The sequence below is a fragment of the Erythrolamprus reginae genome, chromosome 3 (genome assembly GCF_031021105.1).
Source record: "Erythrolamprus reginae isolate rEryReg1 chromosome 3, rEryReg1.hap1, whole genome shotgun sequence".
Classification (NCBI taxonomy): Eukaryota; Metazoa; Chordata; class Lepidosauria; order Squamata; family Dipsadidae; genus Erythrolamprus; species Erythrolamprus reginae.
This window is the reverse complement of record NC_091952.1, coordinates 42,771,028-42,793,796: the sequence shown is the minus strand read 5'-3', so window position 1 is coordinate 42,793,796 and position 22,769 is coordinate 42,771,028. Positions and strand designations below refer to the sequence as shown.

General features: G+C 38.5%; 1 protein-coding gene across 2 annotated transcripts in view; it reads left to right on the top strand.

Annotated features, from left to right (window-relative positions):
- Nucleotides 1-19,640, top strand: part of LZTR1 (leucine zipper like post translational regulator 1) — a 35,211-nt gene extending 15,571 nt beyond the window's left edge. The window contains exons 11-20 of one of the 2 annotated variants that reach the window (XM_070744974.1): nucleotides 1,535-1,627; nucleotides 3,423-3,518; nucleotides 4,518-4,701; nucleotides 7,460-7,629; nucleotides 8,907-9,063; nucleotides 11,573-11,699; nucleotides 13,297-13,446; nucleotides 14,391-14,496; nucleotides 16,445-16,525; nucleotides 18,769-19,640. In XM_070744974.1, the coding sequence (XP_070601075.1) occupies nucleotides 1,535-1,627; nucleotides 3,423-3,518; nucleotides 4,518-4,701; nucleotides 7,460-7,629; nucleotides 8,907-9,063; nucleotides 11,573-11,699; nucleotides 13,297-13,446; nucleotides 14,391-14,496; nucleotides 16,445-16,525; nucleotides 18,769-18,885 (1,281 nt within the window). In that variant the 3' untranslated portion in view covers nucleotides 18,886-19,640. Of the gene's footprint in view, nucleotides 1-1,534; nucleotides 1,628-3,422; nucleotides 3,519-4,517; nucleotides 4,702-7,459; nucleotides 7,630-8,906; nucleotides 9,064-11,572; nucleotides 11,700-13,296; nucleotides 13,447-14,390; nucleotides 14,497-16,444; nucleotides 16,599-18,768 lie in introns of both variants that reach the window. The other variant, XM_070744975.1, reaches the window with a different exon arrangement.
- The last annotated feature ends 3,129 nt before the right edge of the window (nucleotides 19,641-22,769 follow it).

The following is a 22,769-nucleotide window of genomic DNA, read 5'->3' as shown; positions in this document are numbered from 1 at the left end:
CAGAGAGAACGGAGGGAGGCGCTTGCTCCCCCTCGCCGCCTCAGAGTCCCTCTCTTTTTTTTAAGGCTTAAAGTTTTGGATATTTTTGATTCCTCTCACCTCACCTTCCTTCAGCAGTGACTGTCCTCCTCCTCGTCTTCCTCCTCCTCCTCCCACCCAAATCCCAAGCTTTTATTTCTTTCCTAATGGGTTTACACGCATTATTTGCTTTTACATTGATTCCTATGGGAAAAATTGCTTCTACTTAAGAACGTTTCTACTTAAGAACCTGGTCACGGAACGAATTAAGTTCTTAAGTAGAGGTACCACTGTACATCACTTTTCCAAGTAGAATTCAATTTGCACAAGTAGTAGACTGGCACACACACAGACAAGTGCCCACCAGCCTGCCACTTGCTCAAGTTGAGCTACAAATGCAGATGTGCACTTCAGCCAGCCACGCTCACTGCCCAATTCCAAATAGGTCATGGCCCAGGAGAGGGCTACAGCCCAGTGATTGGGGTCCTATGATCTACACCTCTGTTTCATTTTCTTTATCTTATCTCATACCATTAGTTTCTTTCACCTGCTCTTTGTTGCCCATTTTCTGCATTCTACATAGCATTTTCTGTCCTGACAATTGTTCTGTCTGGGTCCCCCCAGACGCCAACACCAACCAAAAAGAGTATCCAGACACACTGGTAAAAAGCAAAGGCAGTTTATATACTGGAAAGCAAACACAGGTAACAAAAACTGTTCTTACAGACAGGAACACGATGCAGTTTCACAGAGGTTTCACGAAGGCCAGGCAATAAAACAGGATTCTTGCTGGCAAAAACAACTCTGGAGATAATAAAACCCACGCCTCCCCCAAGTCTTCCAGGCTTCTAGGCCACAAGCCAAGATCAGAGACGCCAAGAATCGAAGCAAGGTCACAGGACTCCCAGTTGATAACTCTCCACGAGACTGTAAGGGTGGGCCTGCCTTTTCAACCCTGCTGAGGAGAACCACACCCAAACCCAGCTGTTGCCAATTCAGGGATGGAAATATCTTTCTAATTGGCCCCTTCTTTGAGCTGCAAGTCTCTGCCTCATGTCTATTATAGCCTGTGCGTCTTCATCCAATGAATCCAGGCTACTAGCTGGGGAGAGGGCCCCCCCGGGGGTCTCAGGCTGCTCTCCCTCCTCCTCCTCCTGACGTTCCTCTCCCCCGTCTGCCTGGTCCTCCCCCTCATGGTCACTGTCCTCCTCCTCTGGGCATGGATCCGGCAGAGCTCCAGCCGGTCCCTGAGGAGCCTCAGGCTGAATCACAACAACAATATGATGAATATGTGTTTATGTGCGCATACATTAATTAGGTCAAAGTTTTTCAGGCTACTATTTCTTATGAAAATGTTGTAGAGCAAAGAGAGTTAAATCTAGATAGTGTACCACTACGTTGGTTCAATGACATAGAGTTAATAACATTTATGTAATCTGTTGATGCCAAACTGTTGGTCATAGCAACAAAACTTTCTGTTTCAGACTGTAACATAGCAATAACTCTTTTTTTCCAGTTTTCTTGTTATCCAAAATGTACTTTACATGATGACTATGGAAGGCTATGGGAAAACAGGCAATTCAGTGATCTAGAATTTGTGCTTGGAGAGGTAAGTGAATTCTAATGACATGGCTGAAAGTTTTCTCTGCAGGAAGTACGTGTATGTATTAACTGTTATTTATATAATACGTACTTCATTATTTATCAATTTAGTTGATTGTAAGGGGCTTGAAAATAATTCCAGAGGCCATGCTGTGTATGATTTCCCTATTATGTTGATAAAGAAAAACTAAAGAAAAACTTAGAAGAAAGATGAGAAAATGTGTTCTGTTGTTATTTCTGCTTTTGAAACAACCAAAGAAAGCAGTTTTCATAACCTCAAAAACAAATACTTCTCCAGTACCAATATAATTACTACCAATCTTGATTGCAGAAGAATGTCAATTACATAGTTATTGCTTGATAGAATAAATGTACTGTGTTACTGGTGTGCTATATATTATACTCGTTTCTTTGGCTTAGTAATATCTGTTCATCCACTGGAGAAATGCATTTGTCTTTCAGCCCTTATCCATGAGTATCAGCAAACAAAGAAAAGCAAACAGCTTCTCTATATATTTAGAATTGTTACTCATCAGATTTGTACTTAGCTTCAGTTTTATAATTGCTGCTTTATTTATTTATTTATTTATTTATTTATTTATTTATTTATTTATTTATTTATTTATTTATTTATTTATTTATTTATTTATTTATTTATTTATTTATTTATTTATTTATTGGATTTGTATGCCGCCCCTTTCCAGAGACTCGGGGCGGCTAACAGCGACAATAAAACAGTGTACAATAGTAATTTGGTATTGATGATTAAAAATCAATTAATATAAAAACCAAACTTACATACATACATACCATGCATAGAATTGTAAAGGCCTAGGGGGAAAGAGGATCTCAATTCCCCCATGCCTGGCGGCAGAGGTGGGTTTTAAGTTGTTTACGAAAGGCAAGGAGGGTGGGGGCAGTTCTAATCTCTGGGGGGAGTTGGTTCCAGAGGGCTGGGGCCGCCACAGAGAAGGCTCTTCCCCTGGGTCCCGCCAGGCGACATTGCTTAGTTGACGGGACCCGGAGAAGATCCACTTTTCCTCTGTTTTTGTTACTGTTGGATGTATTTTTTTTCCTAATTTATATTTTTTCCTATTGATAAAACATAATACATATATATTAATAGAAGTTAGTCTCTTGAAAATGGGAAGGATGCTCTTTCAGAATTTTTTCACAGACGTAAAAGCTTCCTAAAATAGATTTTGTGCAGATGCAGAACATATGAGTGACTGCACAGATGACCATTTATAGTAAATTAATAATCAAAACCAGCCCTTTAAAAAATATTGTTTATTTGTGTGTGTGTGTGTGTGTGTGTGTGTGTGTTTTCTATGAAATCACCTTGGTATCCCCAAATATGGGAGGGAGCATACTGCTTCCTTTTTGCCTCTCAGCCATTCCAAGGGCCATCCAGGCAATTAATTTTATAGCTGACAAACTATATTCTATATGTGTAACCTATTTTTGCTGATAATGAAAAGGAAGGGAGAGAGTAGTATAGATTTATTTCAAGCTATTTAGCTCTCATCAGCTAGCCATACATGTGGCCTAAAAGCAACTGCCTAACAGGCAATCAGCCCAACTTCAAATCACAGAAGGGTATGGCTAGCTAATAAGAGCTAAATAGCTTGAAAAAGATCTATATTAGTTTCCCTTTATTTCTTTATCGGTACAATGTAAAGCGTGTGTGTGTGCACACGTAAATTAATAGGGCTAAATTTCCAATATGTAACATTTTTAATGTTCAGTGATCAGCAAAATCCTGCAATTCCTTTTCCCTGCTGTCTCCCTACTTTTGACAGAAAGAAGAGAGGGTCCGAGGGCATGCAGCTATTGTCACAGCTCGCTGTAAATGGCTAAGGAAGAAAATTACACAGGCAAAAGAAAGGCTGAAGCAGGTATGATGTATTACAAATATTTATTGGATCCCCATTTTCTAATTTATCTTCTGGAGTAAAGGAGGCTAGTGTGTAGATTACTGATATTTAACCATAAAAATAAATTAGAATAAATATGTTTGCTTGCAGTAGTCAGCTCTCCTCTCCAAGAATAAGTCTATCAGGCCATTTGTTTTTGGTTTGTTTACAGCAATATATTACTGTAATAAGCATACAACAAAGAACATTACTATTAGAATTGTTTAGCTAAAGTTTAATGCCTATATTCTCTTATTAGCTCCATTCATAGTATCTCTTGATACATACTTAACTTGAAACAAATGGATAGGAAGATCCCAGGCCACTAATATTAAGGGAAGAGCTTCAAATCGATGCTTTCATGTTAACTAGTTGAACCTGTCATATAAAGAATCCAAAGGCATGGATGCTTTCAATGAAAAAGTAATCTAGAAGTGATGGGTAATTTCTTTTTTCAGTACCTACAGCAGGATATAATATTTGGGTAAATCTTAAAATATACTGCTCAAAAAAATAAAGGGAACACTTAAACAACAGAATATAACTCCAAGTAAATCAAACTTCTGTGAAATCAAACTGTCCACTTAGGAAGCAACACTGATTGACAATCAATTTCACATGTTGTCAGCACATTCAACTTTGTACAGAACAAAGTATCCCATAAGAATATTTCATTCATTCAGATCTAGGATGTGTTATTTGAGTGTTCCTTCTTTTTTGAGCAGTGTGTATACCCATCATCATATTTAGTTTGCTATTTGTATTAGAGTCTGTTTTAATTTTAATAACTAGGCAAAGAAAAAATAATGGCCAATTTGTCTAGTGTTTATGTACATGCAAGGCTATAAATAACCATGTAATTGCTTCATTTTGCAGCATGATTTGGTTTACATAGACTTGGTTATTTATTTATTTTTGTCAAATTTACATAAGCCTAACTTTTAGATAATGTTAACCCTAACTATTCCCTTTCTTTATTAGAAATCTAAGCAAGAGGTTAATGAAGAAGGACAAGAGGTGCCCCAAAAGGAAACAGCAGGCAACAATGTAAAGATGGGTCGCCCGCAGCCGCTGCTGGAAGTGACAATCCGGGAAGCTGAAGCTCAGCCCTTTGAAGTTCTCATGCAGTTCCTCTACACAGACAAAATCAAATACCCACGCAAAGGTAAAAATAGTAGAAATTGATTCCTAGGAAACGTAGCACATGTTTTCTCTGTCTGGTTTTGGAATTTGTCTTTCTAAGAAAGAAAAAAATAAACCTCACTAAAGCCGGAGGCCTATACAGTTTATGCATGGTATGTTTGTGTGTATATTTCTTTTTAATAAGGGATTTTTAGTGACTTTTAATTATTAGATTTGTTATATATTGCACTACTACTGTTGTGAGCCGCCCCGAGTCTACGGGAAGGGGCGGCATAAAAATCTAATTAATAATAATAATAATAATAATAATAATAATAATAATTATTATTATTATTATTATTATTATTATTATTAATTAGATTTGTATGCCGCCCCTCCCCGTAGATGATGATGATGATAATAATAATAATAATAATTATTATTATTATTATTATATTAATAATAATGATACTAAAACCAAAAGCAAATTTCATGTGATCGCCATCTGCAGCAAATTTGAATATGCTTATATCTGTGTGTCACAGACCAGACCACAATAAAGCTGTGCTTCTGACGATGTGTTCCCAACATGATGTGTGAAACTTGGAGCAAAATATACATTAGAAATCCTTAGCAATCGGGTAATAGCTGCCCATTGAAAGATGCCTTTGCCTAACATTATAAGAAATGTTTGTAGGAAATATTTAAGGACCTTAAATTCTTAAGGTTCTTTAAAAAAATATTTTTAAAAATCTAAGAATGTCCAGCTACAGGCTGAATATTGAGACTATGAATTCTCAGCTGAGATGTGTTGAGAATTAGTGCCTTTGAGCTTAAATGGAGATAGAATACCAATAAGAAGAAAAACGAAAGAAAAGAGAGAGGGAAATCTCTTTTGAGGAGATAATAAGCCAAGTGCTTTCCTATGTTACACTCTTGAACAGTCAGTTGAAATAAAGGCTTGAACAAAGTGGTTATTTTATCCCTTTATTATCCTTCCCTGTTTGTGTCCTCCAAGCAAATAGCCTACTGACAGAGCAGAATTGTTGTGATTAGATTTTTAAATGATAATTTTTAAAAGCCTATACGTAATGCCAGAATATGCCCTTTATAGGCCAGTGTTCTAGATTGAGCTAGTAGTTGTCTGTCTTAAAGGTTCATCTTGCAGGCTTTTTTTGTGACCCGGAATCTGGATAACTATTACTTGTTAAAATAAAGATAGTACTATTTGACTTCCAACCATTTGTTTAATGGCAGTCCAGAATTACAACAGCCTCAGAAAGGATGCTTTGTGATCCACAAAGCACTTCTAGATGTTGCAAAACCTTGCACTGTTATCCCTATAGTCAGAGGTGGGCTGCTAAGGTGGAACGGTGGTGTGTGCTCGCTCGCCTCTGTGGCTCTGAGCGCTAATGGAACACATGTGGAAACAAAAAACCGCACTGAAACATGGACACACCTGCGTCTCTGCACGCGATTTTGCTGCCTGCCCAGGTGCAGTAGCATAATTGTGAATGACTCCGCTAGCACTCAGAGCCACAGAGGCGAGTACACGTCATCATTCCACCTTAGCAGCCCACCTCTGACTATAGTCATATGATCCCAATCAGGATCCTTGGCAACTAATTGCCCAATTCCATGTGATCGCCACCTGCAGTCTTCTCTGCTGGGGGTTGGCTGAAAGAGCTGTCTTAGAAAAGCTGAAATAATAATAATAATAATAATAATAATAATAATAATTTATTAGATTTGTATGCCGCTCCTCTCCGAAGACTCGGGGTGGCTCACAACAATAATCAAAGACAATATAACATTGCAACAAATCTAATATTAAAAGAGAAAGATATATAAAACCCCAACAATTAAAAACCATGCAACACATACATACCAAAACATACAACATAAAAAGCCTTGGGGAGGTGTCTCAGTTCCCCCATGCCTGGCGATATAGGTGGGTCTTAAGTAATTTGCGAAAGACAAGGAGGGTGGGGGCTGTTCTAATCTCCGGGGGGAGTTGATTCCAGAGGGCCGGGGCCGCCACAGAGAAGGCTCTTCTCCTGGGGCCCGCCAAACGACATTGTTTGGTCGACGGGACCCAGAGAAGGCCAACTCTGTGGGACCTTATTGGCCGCTGGGATTCGTGCGGTAGAAGGCAGTTCCGGAGGTATTCTGGTCCACTGCCATGAACTCCTTCGGTGGGGTGCAGGAACAGAGCTGAAGGAGTTCCTTTCCCATGCCAGAGAGGAGCTGAAATTCTTTGGCAGGCAGCTCTTTCAACCAACTCCCAGAGACAAAGGGGAGCCAAAAAAGATTTTAGAGAGATCACGGTAAAGTGCTGCAGTGAAGACCTGACTTGTACCTGGCCTCTTAGGACCACCATTGCCCCATGAGGTACTCTGTGCTACACTAATGACCTGCCCTGTCATTTAATGACCACAACAGGGAATGCAGAGATGGTGGTAATTAAGTGAGGTAATTATGTGGGTATTAATGACTACTGCAACTTATGATTGTAATGGGCAGGCTCCATGAAAGTCACAGGTTGAGATCTATCAGCAATCAGGGTGATACAGATAGCTCATCTTCCATCACAGCGTTTTTATCTTTTTGTATTTTATTGCTCTGTATTGCATTTCTTCACGTGAAGGAATGTACATGCATTTTAATGTAGGTCTTTAGAGAGTCATTATGCAGTATTAATATTGAGAATCAAATAGTTCTCTTTCCTGGCTGCTTTCTCATCTGTCACATTGTTTGAGGTATGTGCAATTAATTGGGTTTTTTTTGTTTTTGGTACATAGGGCATGTGCAAGATGTTCTGCTAATCATGGACGTGTACAAGTTGGCTCTTAACTTCAAGCTATCTCGATTGGAACAGCTCTGTGTCCAATACATTGAGGCTTCAGTAGATCTGCAGAATGTACTAGTTGTATGTGAAAATGCAAACAAACTTCAGCTGGATCAGCTGAAGGTAAGGGGAGTTTTTTTGGAAAATTCTAGTCCAAGTGGTTAAAGCACAAGCTAAAAATCATGAAATTGTGAATTCTAGTCCTGACTTGAGCACAAAGCCAGCATCATGACCATAGATCAGCCAATATCTGTTAGTATTAGGAAATAGGCAATGGCAAACCACTTCCAAACTCTTCCTAAGAAAACTGCAGGGACCTGTGCAGCTAGTCAACATTAAAACTGTAATGTTGTACGTATGTAGAATTAATTAATTTTCATGTATAAAACTCTTTCAATTTTAAACTAACTTGAGAATTCTGGTACTAGGCAATCAATTTTCAAATGCTTTTCTTGAATGAAGCCACCCATTCTTGCTTATATTTCAGCTTTTTCACATTGCTCATGTATCAGTAAACTATGCAAACTCGAATTAAGAAAGATTTCAGCTCTGTTGGGAACTAAAAAAATAAATGTAACTGATCCCACAAGTCAGCGATGGTGAACCCTTTCTTCCTCGGGTGCCGAAAGAGCCTGCTATTGTGCATGTGCGAGTGCCCACATAATTCAATGCTTGGGGAGGGTGAAAACAGTTTCACCTGCCCCCCCGGAGGCCCTCTTGAGGTCGGAAATGGCCTATTTCCCAACTTCTGGTGGGCCCAGTAGGCTTGTGTTTTGCTGTCCCCAGCCTCCAAAGGCTTCCCTGGAGCTGGGGAGCATAAAAATGCCCTCCCCCATCTCCCCCCTGAGACTCTATGGAAGCTAAAAACACCCTCCCAGAGCCTCTGTGTGAGCCAAAAATCAGCTGGCTAGCAAACACATGCACATTGGAGCTGAGCTAGGGTAATGGTTCGGGTGCCAGCAGATATGGCTCCTGTGCCATAGGTTCGCCATCACTGCCATAGGTTAAATAAAATAGAAAAGTAGATATTGCAACTAAAGGAGCCAATATTTTCCCCATTTAGATAGAGATTGTTAAAGAACATTGGCAAAAATCAAAGGAAGAGAGTTAAACTGGTTATGAATTTCTGAATTTGAATTTTTCAGAATTAGCATATTGCATATTCATAGAATTAACTGTAATTGTTGTGTTCGTTTAAAGAAATAAGAGAAATTCGCTGATTGGCTAAGACGCAGCTAGTTCTAGGTTGCCGCTTGTAAAACAGGTCATTTAAACTCTGTTGTATTGTAGATATTTTATTCTCTTGTAGAATTTTTTGAAATTGTAGAAAAATCATTCCAAACATGATTTTCTTACAGTGTGAGGGCCTTATGCTTACATATGCTTTTTCTCTTTTTTAGGAACACTGTCTGAATTTTGTGGTAAAAGAATCACACTTTAATCAGGTAATAATGATGAAAGAATTTGAACATCTTTCTTCATCTTTGATAGTAGAAATAGTACGAAGAAAGCAACAACCTCCACTTCGAACACATTCTGATCAGCCTCTTGATATCGGTAATGTATCTTCCATCCAAGAATAACTATTGTTTTCACGCTGCATTTTGTGTATAAATTTATAGAAGTCCAGAATACAAGATAGAATTAAAATCCAAAAGTGAAATTAAATGAATTTGAAATCATAAGCAAGATTCTGTATGATTCCGTAGGTTGGGAAAAAGGATGGATGATTCCAAGTCTTAATGGTGGGGGCCCTTACCAGTAAAGAATAATGTTTGGAGAAAGATACTGTATATTTATTTTAACCTCCCATTACTGTCTCAGATAAACGAGCTGAATTACAGTAAAGATGTTCTACAAAGTGTAAGATAAAAGAACATTCATTGTATACTATAGGTAGTCCTTGGGTTATGACCACAATTGACATCACAATTTTGGTCTCTACACTTAAGTTATATAGTCATTAAGTGACCAGACCTGATTTTATGTTACCACAGTTGTTAAGCAAACCATCGAACTGATAACTGAATCATGTAGTTGTTAAGCAAATCTGGCTTCTCCCATTAACTTTGCTGGGAAGGTCGCAAATGGAAATCAAATGCCTGCAACGACACTGCAACTATTGTAAATCTGAATTGCACGAATTACAAACAGGTAATTGCAATTTGGACACTTAACAGGAGGACCATAAATTTGAGGACATTACTGGCTTTTTTCAGTGCCATCGAAACTTTACACAGTCATTAAAAATGGTAACAGGTGGAGGAATACTTATAGTAGTACCTACATGGACATAGCTTATCTAACTGCTGTTTATTGCTAAAACTGATACTGTGTTCTCTTTAAATTTAAAGCCACAGTATTTTGCAGAATGATAATGATAATCCTTTGGTCATTCTATAGTAGGCAAAAAATGAAAATGTGTTTTTCATGTCTCCAATTACGGGTATATTTTTCAAGTACAGTGGTACCTCAAGATACGAACCCCTCGTCTTACGAACAACTCGTGATACGAACCCGGGGTTCAGAAAATTTTTGCCTCTTCTTACGAACTTTTTTCGAGTTACGAACCTGCGTTCGGAGACTGCTGGGAAGCCGCGTGACTGTTTTAAAAGGTGACAGCCGGGCGGCGGGGCTTCCCAGAAGCCTCCCGAACGCCGGTTCGTAACTCGAACAAAGTTCGTAAGAAGAGGCAAAATTTTGCTGAACCCCTGGTTCGGTTCGGGAGGTTGCTGGGAAGCCCCCCAGGTTCGGGGGGGGTGCTGGCAAGCCCCCCAGGCCGGCTGCGACCTTTTAAAAGAGCCGCGCCGCTTCCCATCTGTCTCCTGAAGGCGAACGGCAAAGCCGAACTTCCGCGTTCGGCTTCAGGAGACAGCTGCGAAGCGGTGCGGGTGTTTTAAAAGGTGACAGCCGGCCTGGGGGGCTTCCCAGCACCCCCCCGAACCCCGAACCCGGGTTCGGGAGGGTGCTGGGAAGCCCCCCAGGCCGGCTGTCACCTTTTAAAACAGCCGGAAAGCCGTTTTTTGCGGGGTTTTTTTTGGTTGCACGGATTAATTGACTTTACATTGTTTCCTATGGGAAACAATGTTTCGTCTTACGAACCTTTCGTCTTACGAACCTCCTCCTTGCATCAATTAAGTTCGTATCATGAGGTATTACTGTATATGTACTAATCTCTGACATTGCTGATTTTGCTCAGTTTGCTTGGGATAAAAAAAAGCTTACCCCTATGAGAAGTAATTAATATTTTGTCAAGTAAAAATCTTCAAACTTCCCCCAGGTATTAGATTCCTGATGTTCAGCTTTGTAATTCGACTGTGCAGTAATTTGTATCTGTTAACTATTTTGCTTAGCTAATCAATTTGTCATCTCACATACTTCGGCTTAAAAAAACAACAAATCAGGTTGTGTGAGAGACAGGGAAACCCAGAAACTGAAAAAAAAAATTCCTGGTAGAAGACAATTGCAAATCAGTTCTACATTGTTATTATTATTATTTATTAGATTTGTATGCCGCCGCTCTCCGAAGACTCGGGGTGGCTCACAACAGAACAACAACACAATACATTACAAATCTAATAATAAAATGTAAAAATCAATTAAAAAAAACATTAATAAACATAACCAGTATAATAAAATCTGCAACTACACAATTGTACATATTCAACCCAATGGACATGGACATGCCAAAAAAACTACATGGACATGTCTATAGTCAGTAACTTGACTTGGGGAATTTGGTACTTTAGATCAGTGGTTCCCAAACTTGGCAACTTAAAGACTTGTGGACTCCAACTCCCAGAATTCTCCAGCCAGCATAGCATAGCTATACAGAGCATAGCATAGCTGGCTGGAGAATTCTGGGAGTTGAAGTCCACAAGTCTTAAAGTTGCCAAGTTTGGGAACCACTGCTTTAGATGATCAAATATTACAAAATCCTTCTTTATGCTATTTCACTGCACTGAAAGGTGGGTACATGATTGCAAGTCACTTCTAGCTGTTCTTTTGTAAGGAAGTCAATGATTTTGAACATCTCGGGCAAACCTTTATGTTCCTGTATCTGCAGGAACCTCATTGATTCAAGATATGAAAGCCTATTTGGAAGGTGCTGGTCTAGAATTCTGTGATATCATTCTATTGTTAGATGGTCATCCAAGACCAGCTCATAAAGCTATTCTTGCAGCCCGCTCTAGGTATGTTTTACATTTTAATGATCCATGATATAAAATTATACAGATGTTAGAATATAACTTCTTATTTTGACTTCTTTTTATTGCACAATAAAAAGAATGCATGTCTCCCAGTTATTCTTCCTTGCACATACAGAAATTACTGTTTGTAATTATTTGTATGCTCCAGACCATAAGATGCACCTAGCTTTTGGGGAGGAAAACAAGGGAAAAAAATAATCTGCAGTTTACCTCCTTGCAGTAAACAGAAAACAGCCTGGTCAGCTTCAGCACAGCCTGATTTAGCACAAGCAGCTAATTGACGGTTGGATCAGACTGTCAGAATGCCACCAATCAGCTCTTCCAGGCTGCAGGGATCACTACAGCCCATTGCTGCCATCTCTGCCCATTGCCACTACCGCCTATCACTGCCTCCGCGCAGCCCATCTTTGGCCTCTGGGCATTCCATTTTCGGCCTGTTCCAGCGGAAATTGCCGCTACTACCTATCACCGTCAAGTGGTGGTGGTAATCACTCCTGGAACGGATCAAAAATGACGCAGGGAGGGTGATAGGTGGTGGCAATCCATACAGCCTGGAATAACTGATTGGCAGTATTCCAGGAAGCCAATCCAACCGCCAATCAACTGCTGATGCTAAATCAGGCTGTGCTGAAGCAGATCAGGCTATTTGTTGTTTGTTGCAAGAAGGCAAATTTCTGGGAGGCAGAGGCCCAAGGGTGGGGGCCAGTGGGTGAGCAGGGCTTCAACCACAGTCACTATAAGACACATAGACATTTCCACCCATTTTTTTGGGGGGGGGAGTGTGTCTGATAGTATGAAAAATACAGTAATATCTGAACAGAAGGAGACTTCGATATTTTGAATGCAAAGCATATATATATATAAAACATTCACACCATGTTTTTTGGAGTATAAGATGCACTTTACTTTTGCAGGAGGAAAATAGGGGGGGGGTGTCTACCTACCAAGTATTCATCCGGCTGGTGTCCTTAGTCTGTTCAGTTTCAGCACATTATTTTATCCCCTGGTTAGGGCTGAAAAAGCCTTTTTCAGAGGGAGTAGGAATGAAAGCAATCCTGCAAAGACTTAGGGCAGGAAAAACTGCTTAGGCGGAGTAGGGATAAAAATAAATGCTACAAGCCAGGAAGATTATTAGCAGCGCGTTAAGGCTGAAAAAGCTTTTTTCAAAGGGAGTAGGGATGAAAACAAGCCTGGAAAGACTTAGGAAAGGAAAAACCCTTGTTCGGGGGGGAGGGGGGGATAGGAATCCTGGAAGATTGTTAGCACCTAGGCCTGGGGAAAAAAGCTTCAAAAAAGCTACATTTGGAGTATAAGATGCACCCAAATTTTCAGCCACTTTTAGAGAGGAAAAGGGCAGGTCTTATATTCTGGAAAATTTGGTATGTATATGTGTGTGTGTGTGTGTGTGTGTGTGTAAATGGGTTGCATTTGAGAAACAAAATTTTTAAAAGAGGCATTTAAAAATGCTTTAACATTTCATTCTCTACTCTTTTATTTTATTATACACTTTTATAAGGACATGGCAAGTATGGAATCAATCATATACTTCAACTGGTTTCTTCCTTCTTTTTTTCTCCAGTTACTTTGAAGCCATGTTTCGTTCTTTTATGCCAGAAGATGGCCAAGTTAACATTTCAATTGGTGAGATGGTGCCAAGCAAACAAGCATTTGAATCTATGTTACGATATATTTATTATGGTGAAGTGAATATGCCTCCTGAAGATTCCCTGTATCCTTTATCTGGTTTAATATGTTACCCGTGTTAAGTATTACAACAGAGATGCTCAGTGTTTTCTAGCCGAGGGCACACTCTTTCGATGGTGTGCCAGGGACCAAAAAGCAAAATGAGTTGTGCCAGGACAAAACCTAATCTCTGAGGATTGTCCCTAAGGTTTAAGAGATTAACCTGTGCCTCATTTTGTACTACGCTGGATGCAGAATTATATATGTTAGCTTATAATTATTTGCTAATAAATATCCTGAATAGGGCTTGTAGAATAAAAGAGAAGAGGAAAAATAAATGCTTACTAGAGAGATCCTGTTTTATGAATGTTAACTTCAAAGTTCATAAAAGGACCTTTTCTCCTGTCAGCTTGTCCCTAGTCTACTAAGGCTGGAAACCTGACTTGGTAGCTTTAAAATACACAATATTTGCAGGAAGGAAATGGAGCCTCCATATTTCCATTGTTCTCCTTCCTTTTGAAAACCTCTTTGTCTCCTAAAAATCTAGTAAGTTCTGTTTCCTACTGAAAATAGAAGGAACTTCATAGTCAGATCTAGAACCAGTCCACTAATTTTCCACTATTCAGATTAGAGTTCCTCAGGCAAGGAAATAGAGTGTTGGTGGCTCATCATAAGAAGTAATCCTCTACAAACACATCAATTCTGGGTTTTTATTTTGCTTACACCAGCTCCTTTCTGTGTATTTGAGCTCACAGAGAATTGGGTAACAGCTGCTGCACATATAATATAGCTGAAATGGCAGCAATGTGCATGGCCCAGAGCCAAAGACAATTTTCAAGAAGGCAGCCAGCTGCAATTATAACAATAACACACTAGAGAGAATATAAGCAGAGGTCAAACCTTTGTTTGTCCTTATTGCTATTCTGTCTCGGTTTATTGTACTTGCATCCTTACAACATGAAACACAAATTCTCTTTAACTTTTTTTTAGCTACCTCTTTGCTGCTCCTTATTATTATGGGTTCTATAATAATCGACTTCAAGCATATTGCAAGCAGAATCTGGAAATGAATGTTACTGTAGAAAATGTGCTTCAGGTAATTGCTACTAATGAATCAATTTGGAACCAATTGTAATTATCTCTTCTTCTTTTTTTCCAGGGAATAATCAATTGAAAGTTCCAAAAATAAGTACTGCATAGTTTGCAAGATTAGACTGATTCGTTTCTGATTAGTTCCTATGGTATATCTCTCTCTATGGTCTTCCTATCTCTATAGTCAGTATAGAGTGCACTCATTCCCTTTTTGTAATTATTGATTACAAAAAATATATTACAAAAATGGTAATATACAGATTCTTAACATATTTTAAAACAAAGGGGAGAAATTAGAAAAAATGTGGCTCATTCATTAAATATTTCTAAATATATAATTGTAGTCAATCCCCAATTCCCTTTGGTTCTTTACTGGTTTTATGCAAGAATGGAAGCTAAATTATACAGTGTGAGTTATAATATTACAGTCCCCTTTCATTCATAAGTTCAAATCAGTGTGCAAACCACAGATGATTTCAGCTTATGTAGGACAAATCTCGGTATCTAAATGTCCCCATACTCTGATGAACCCCTGGGAGGCCAGAGCCATCATATACAGTATTTCCCCAATAGTATAAAGCTGATATGTCATTAAATTAAGACATGCCATTAAAAATGGTGCATATTAACTATCTGCTGCAATGCTTTTATGAAGCTCTAGAAAGTTAAATCTTCGATAAAATCTATTTGTATGTACATTAAGAGCTGCAAGGGGATTTGGTTTGAAGGGAAAATGTGGTTTGGAGAGTGTCTATAAGCACATTTGTTGGAAATACAAGTAGTGTTTTACTTATGACCGGTCACCTAGCAACCATTCAAAGTTAGGAAAGATCAGCTCAAAGGTACTTATGACCCAGTCCCAAAGGTATGCCACTATACCACCCCTACACTCATTCCCTCTTATATCATCACCCACAGAGGAGCTATAGCATACCGCCCCATCACTTATTTCCTCCCGCCCCCCCCAATTTTGCCCTGCTAGGTCCCCACAAGTACAGGGCCTGCTTTGCCAATGCAGTGGGTTCCACACTTCTCCCCACCCCGTCACTCATCACTCACCTTTCAAAGATCTCTAGAGCTCAGGAGGTTGTGGTAGGGAAGGAGGCTGCTCCATTGCTGGGCCACAGGACACATTTCTGCAAGTCGATATAATTTTATCAGCAAAAAGTAAGACTGGCAAAACCCCAGTTTTTTTTTTCTTCATTAGACACTGACTTTAGCTCTCCCAGCATTAGTATTACATTAGTGCAGCTAATGCTGAGGCGCTTTATTTAACAGCCATAACGACATACAACTGTAATGAGCGGGTTTTATTATAGTCATATCTTGAGGACTACCTGTATTTTAGAGCTACCATGCCTTATCTTGACATTTAATGGCTAACCTCATAAGAACATAAGAAGAGCCATGCTGAATCAGGCCAAAGCCCACCGAGTCCAGCATTCTGTGTCATGCAGTGGCCCACCAATTGTCCATGGGGATCTTGAGCAGAAAGAGAAGGCAAGACCCTCCCTTTCCCTTGATCCCCAAGAAATGGTTCCCAAGAGAATCCTGCCTCCCTCGACCAAGATAGAGGCGGCACATGGACATCTGTTTCATTAACCAAGCCGGGCTTGGGTAGTGCGAGCGTGTAATCCAGGATGTGTGGAGGCTGAGACTGACGTGGATAGCTTGAGCTCACGGGTTCAAGGCTGCAATGCTGTGGGAATTATCAGCCTGTGAAGTGCCGAGGACCAGAAGAAAAGTTCCCCTTAGCCCCCGGGGGGGTGAACTGGCCCATGTCAGAGATATAGTAACCTCCACAACTTCTGCCCACAAACATATTATTAGTTTAAGATGTACATTACAGCTGTTAGAGGTAGGCTACAAATCACATTTTTCATCTTCACAGCCCTAACATTCAAGCTTATAGAGTCTTTTTGATGCAAAAAGCTTGTTTTTTTCTTCTTCAGATTTTAGAGGCAGCTGACAGGACCCAGGCATTGGACATGAAGAGACACTGCCTATATATCATTGTTCACCAGTTCACCAAGGTTGGTTGGATGTTTTCTGGGGTTCTGGGCATCTGCTGTCCTCTTTCACTGCCATGGTTGAAAACAGCTTAAGGTAGTCCTCATTCTTGTTGCTCCCTTTGGATTGTTTGCTATGCATTTTTAATCTGCCTTCATTAATCTTCAGTGCTCCTCACACAATGTCTCCTTTTAAATGTTCCCTGTTCTTTGTTCTTCTGTTAGTATTGGGCTTGTAACATATTGATATATATAACTGAATGCATGTGTATAATATTTATATCTAATTATTTATAGGAATCAAGTTTCCTACAATTAAGGTGGTAGTGTTATAATTACATTATATATTACATTTACATCGTTTACAAGTGTGAAATTAATTTTAGAGAATCCAAGAAGAGTTTAGATCAGTGTTCTCTCTAAATTATTTTTGGGGTGGGTGGAAAAGTATAGTGTCTGAGCGGCAGTCCCTTCGGGACTGGGCGACACAGAAATAATAATAAAATTTCCCTCTCGGCTTCTGGGCAGGTTTGGAAAACTCTGAGTTGATGATGATTTTTAAGTGAGCGATTGCTCACTGCTCAGCTTAGAGGGAACTATGGTTTAGATATGTGTTCGGTTTGGTTTGGTTTGGTTTTTGTTTTGTTTTTGATTTTGTTTCATTTTTGTTTTTGTTTTGTATGTATGACATACACCAGGGAAGTCTACAGTGCTTTTTAACCACAGAGTAGTTTCGTAGTCTAAGATTGTTCATTTTGTTCATGTATGTGCGCCATCTATGATACACCACAGGAGGACAAACCAGCTTTGTGCCAGTTGGCTTGGGAAGTGTTGGGGGGACAGCAATAGCATTTAGACTTATATACAGCTTCATAGTGGTTTTTAGAGCCCTGTCTAAGCGGTTTACAGAATCAGCATATTGCCCCCAACAATCTGGGTCCTCATTTTACCCACCTCGGAAGGAGGGAAGGCTGAGTCAACCTTGAGCCGGTGGTGAGATTTGAACTGCTGAATTACAGATAGCAGTTAGCTGAAGTAGCTGCAGTGCTGCATTTTAACCATTGCGCTACCCCGGCTCTATGTGTTGGATCAGCTGGGTTTTCTTCTGCCGATCTTGCCTCATATTTGGATAGGTCTGGCACTGGCTCCCGGATGAAACACTGCTAGTTTTTCCCACCAAAGTGGTACCTATTTATCATCTTGCATTTTTACATGCTTTCACACTGTTAGGTTGACAGAAGCTAGAAGCAAATGATGGGACCTCACTCCGCCAGGTGATCCCGTGGGCTTGAACTGCTCTGACTGACAAATCCATGCATTTAAGCTGCTGCACCACTGTGGCCCCTTACGTTTCATTAATAGCAACTCTTCCAGTAGCATAATGCATCTATGCAATATCATGACTATTATATTTCAAGGTAAATTTTTATATATTGCATAGCTGGACAAAGATAGGAAGCTCCTATGTTTCATTAATAGCAACTCTTCCTATGTTTGTCCAGTTATGCAGTGCATAAAAATTGACCTTGAAATGCAATGGTTATGCTATAGCATAGATGAGTTACATGATCAGAGGGAAAATAATTGAAAATACACAGCACAAGTCTATGAGGACTAAATAAAGATACAGCATTTAATTACAATATTATCAAATGGAAGCCACATATATATTTATTATTCCCTTTTCTTTTCAGGTTGGTTGCAATGCAGTTCTACAAGGCTACACTTGTAAAAATATTCTGTAATATGCAAATTGTCTGATATTTGGGGAGTCACTAAGAAATTTTCCAATTAAATTTCCATTAAATTTAAACTATATTTCCATTATCTAAAAAAGAACTTTTAAAATTAGAAATTGTCTTTGGAGATTGGCTTTATTGTATTTAGACATTTTTAAAATTATTTACATTTTTACGACACTATAAAAATGTTAATATTTTAACATTCCATCTGTTAAAAGGGATTGTTTAAATGTCTTTTCTGTTGATTTTTTGAGAATCTCATCACTAGTTTTCAAAAGCTACATCTTGCATAATTATACAGACATGAGCGCTAGAACAAAGAAATAGAAAATCTTAAATGTTGATTGTTTCTTCTCATTATTGCTAAACTTGCTTGTTTTATGGAAAGTAATACATGTTCCCCTACATTAGTTTTCTGTTTTAAGATTAGGTTCATTATGTTCACTTGAAGAAATAAAATATTAATTTGTACAAAACATATTATTGGCATCATAGTAATAACAAATGATTTTCCCTTTCTTGAAGGTATCCAAGCTGCCAAATCTTCGGTCTCTCAGTCAACCTCTTCTGCTTGACATCATAGAATCATTAGCAAATCACATATCAGACAAACAGTGTGCTGAGCTTGGAGCAGATATTTAAGATTTTATTTATTCTGTATCTTGCATATTTTCTTCTAGGAGGTTACACGCTTCCTATGTATAAATATATTTAATCTTTGTTATCAACATATGTTGATATGGTAAAAAACCCTGGAAGTCACCTTGAATGAGATGAGTGGCCATATACATTTGATAAAATAAGTGCATAAATAAAGCAGGAAACGTTTGAAAATGTAATGATACTTTTGACTTTCTAAACATACATTTGAGCTGTACTATTTGGATTATAAGCACATGAAGGCTACAAATTGTTATGTCTGATAAGACTATATATTTCCATAGTTATTGATGAGTATTGATAATACACTTTTGATTCTTTGTCAGAATAGTTTTGTTAAATTGAAACTTTCAAGGACTTGTTCAGGAAATCTCCAAGAATTGGACACAACTGAATGGAAGAAAAAAATGTTACACATGTAGACATATCGGGATGGTTAAGGTATAAAAAGAAAAGGAATATTGTTATTTCCAAAAGCAGGTTATGCAATGAAACAACAAAAGTATTCCTCTTTATTTAGCAGTATATTCTTTTGACAATCTACATCCAATCTACATTATTTTATTTTAAGATGACATTATCTTCAGAATATTTGAGAATAATGAATTGCCACCCCTTTTGCATCTTTATGTGTTTCCTTAAAAGTTTATTGTACTTTTATTTATTGTTATATGAGCCTCCCAGAGTCCTTTGGAAGTTGGATAGGTTCTAAATCAAAATAAACGAATTGTAGTAAATTTATGAAGTTATACTGGGTGACAGTGTAGACATGAACTTTTAAAAACCTTCTCTTTTAAAATTAACTGCACATTTCAAAGTCTTATGTTCTATATGTAATTTGAAATATTCACATAAACATTGAGTTGGTTGGCATACAAGTTTAATAAATCATGATCATTGTGGTTGCTGTGGAAAACTCCTTATCATCCTACTGATAAGTGTATTTTAAAAGATGCATTCACATATCAAATAAGCCAAATGAGCACATTTGTGCAACTATGCTAGGGGTCAGCAACCTATGGCTCTGGAGCTGTACGTAGCTGTTTCATCCCTCTGTTGTGCTGAACACAACTCTTCAGGGGAAAGGAGGCACAGCCCTGCATATGCTGTAGGAGGTTTTGGCATTCAAGCACAAGTTGACAGTGTTTGCCAGAGATTTATATAGAGGTACACTGTCTCACTTCCCCTCTCTGAGAGTGTTCAAACAATCTCATAATATGATAAATTTGGAGTATTTGCAGTCTGCAATCACTGCAATGCAAACATCATTTGGGAAATGATTCTGTGAATTCAGAAATGAAAAAAACCCATTATCCTCCCCTGTCATGCCCTTGACCATTGATCCACCCCATAGAATATGACTGCATTTGTAGCTGTAAGCCGAACTGATCTTGAGATGGAACTGGGCGACATAGTTGACAAAGATACATGGTGTCCAAGTTCAAATGCTTGGAAGCTAATCTTGAAGATGTTGCCGGTTAGCAGACCATTCTAGCTCAGAATCACAAATGGAGTGATATTGAAAACCTTCCCAAATCAGACAAACTTGTGTTTGAAACATGGAATGCCATCCCTGATACTTATATGAAGATGAAAAATTGTGCATTTGGAGTCCTGTTGATCTTCGGATCAATATACATATGTAAACAGGTGTTTTCCAAATGAACTATATTAAAAACAAACCGCTCACACCTCAGATAACAGTTTACAATCCTGTGTGAAGATGAAGATGATGTCTTACAGCCCTGATGTGCAGATGCTGTGTGCTGAGGTTCAGGAGCAAAAATCACATCAACCCTCCAGTACACGTGCTAAAAGGATGATGGCACACAGAAGCAGACAACATTTTTTGTTTGCTGCAGGTGGATAATTTAAGTTTGGCTTTTTAGTTCATAAATACGAGGAGGACTACTCTAATAGACATTGAGTATTTATTTAAAAATAACCTTCAACCCAGCATCTTTTTTTTTTGATGGTTCAAAATATTTCTGTTGCGTGCAGAAATAAAAACGTGTTTTCTCTGTAGGAGTTCTTTGATTTTATAAATTCAACACGCTATAGTTTTTTAATGCATAGCATAAAGGTAAAAAACAATATATGTAGTGTTAGCTTCATTTTAGATGTCAAAAGGATTTTGTGGCTCCTGGTGTTTTGTTTTCTGTGGGAAACGGGTTCAAATGGCTCTGAGTGTTTAAGGTTGCCGACTCCTGGACTATGCCAGCACCAAACAAATTACTTTATGATATAGCCTGATAGGGGAAACTAGCACTTAATATTTTGAAAAAAACCCTGTCAATTTGTTGTAATAAATAAAATACTTATCTACATTTATCCAAGAACAAATGTCTCAGAACTAATAAAATAAATCCAATATTGATTTTAAATATTTCAGATACAATTGATGGAAAGTGATGAAGGCGGTCTCCGAGACCGCCTTCTGCCGCACGAATCCCAGCGACCGATTAGGTCCCACAGAGTGGGCCTCCTCCGGGTCCCGTCAACTAAACAATGTCGGTTGGCGGGCCCCAGGGGGAGAGCCTTCTCTGTGGCGGCACCGGCTGTCTGGAACCAACTCCCCCCGGAGATCAGAACTGCCCCTACTCTTCCTGCCTTCCGTAAACTCCTCAAAACCCACCTTTGCCGTCAGGCATGGGGAAACTAAACATCTTCCCCTGGGCACGTTGAATTTATATATGGTATGCTTGTGTGTGTGTATGTTAGTATAGGGGTTTTTCTTAAATTTATAATATTTTAATTAATTGGATTATGTATTGGATTGTCTTTTCACTTGTTGTGAGCCGCCCCGAGTTTTCGGAGAGGGGCGGCATACAAATCCAAATAATAAAATAAATAAATAAATAAAATGAATTAAAAGCAGTTTCTTCATACTCTTAATAACTAGGGAATGTCCGTATCAATATTTTAACTACTAGTATTCTGTTTATTCAGATGCATGTCTGAACTTATCTTAAATCTCAGTTGGCCTTGTGACTTTCAACTAATTTTAAAATCTATCAAAGCAGAAATTGCAAGTTTATTTTTTTCATTTTTATACTAAAAGTCAAAGTTCTCCAGGCAGAAAAAAATGTATAATTCATATTAGGCTAAGATTATAGAAAAATCAATCCCTTAGCGCCCAATCTGGAATCCTCTTCAATGTCATTTATCTACTGTGGTAATTTTATCTGTCATTGTCATTTCCTTTTGCATAATCTCCAAATCTTTAAATTTTTCAATCTCTTGCTTTCTGTTAAGAGTTTAATCTGAATCTCTGTGGTTTAAAAGTAAAAATCTTTCCAATTTACCAGATCAAAATGGAATTTTCTTCTGTTTAAATTTGTCAGAAAATAACATATATTTTTTCTTACATACTCTAATTGGAATTTCCTTAAATAAAATTACACCTGTAATTTATATTATGATTTCAAATGTTTTTCATAACACAAACACATGCCTTTATTTTAGAAATTGGTTGGATTAATACTGGCCAACCTCCTAGTAAAGGTAGAGGGAAGAACACAATCTCTGCTGTTCATCCCTTTCTGTATCATCTCTCACATTGCTGCAGCAAATTTTTGAATCCTTCACAGTTACTTTTCATGGCCACACAGAACTGCATGGATGAATTACAGACATGTCCTTTCTTCCCCATCTAAGAGGAATTGTAAGTGCTTCTCTAATGCAATCCATAAAACTTACTTTGCAAAATATGGAAATCATCATTTTCGACTATAAGCAATTTAGTACAATATCTAGCTTGTTGACTGAGGAAGGAAAGGAATTCCCATGCTATAAAATTCTAAAAGGGAAGAGAGCTAAGCTTTGTTCACCGATGACTATATACACTAGCAATTTGGAAGTCTGCA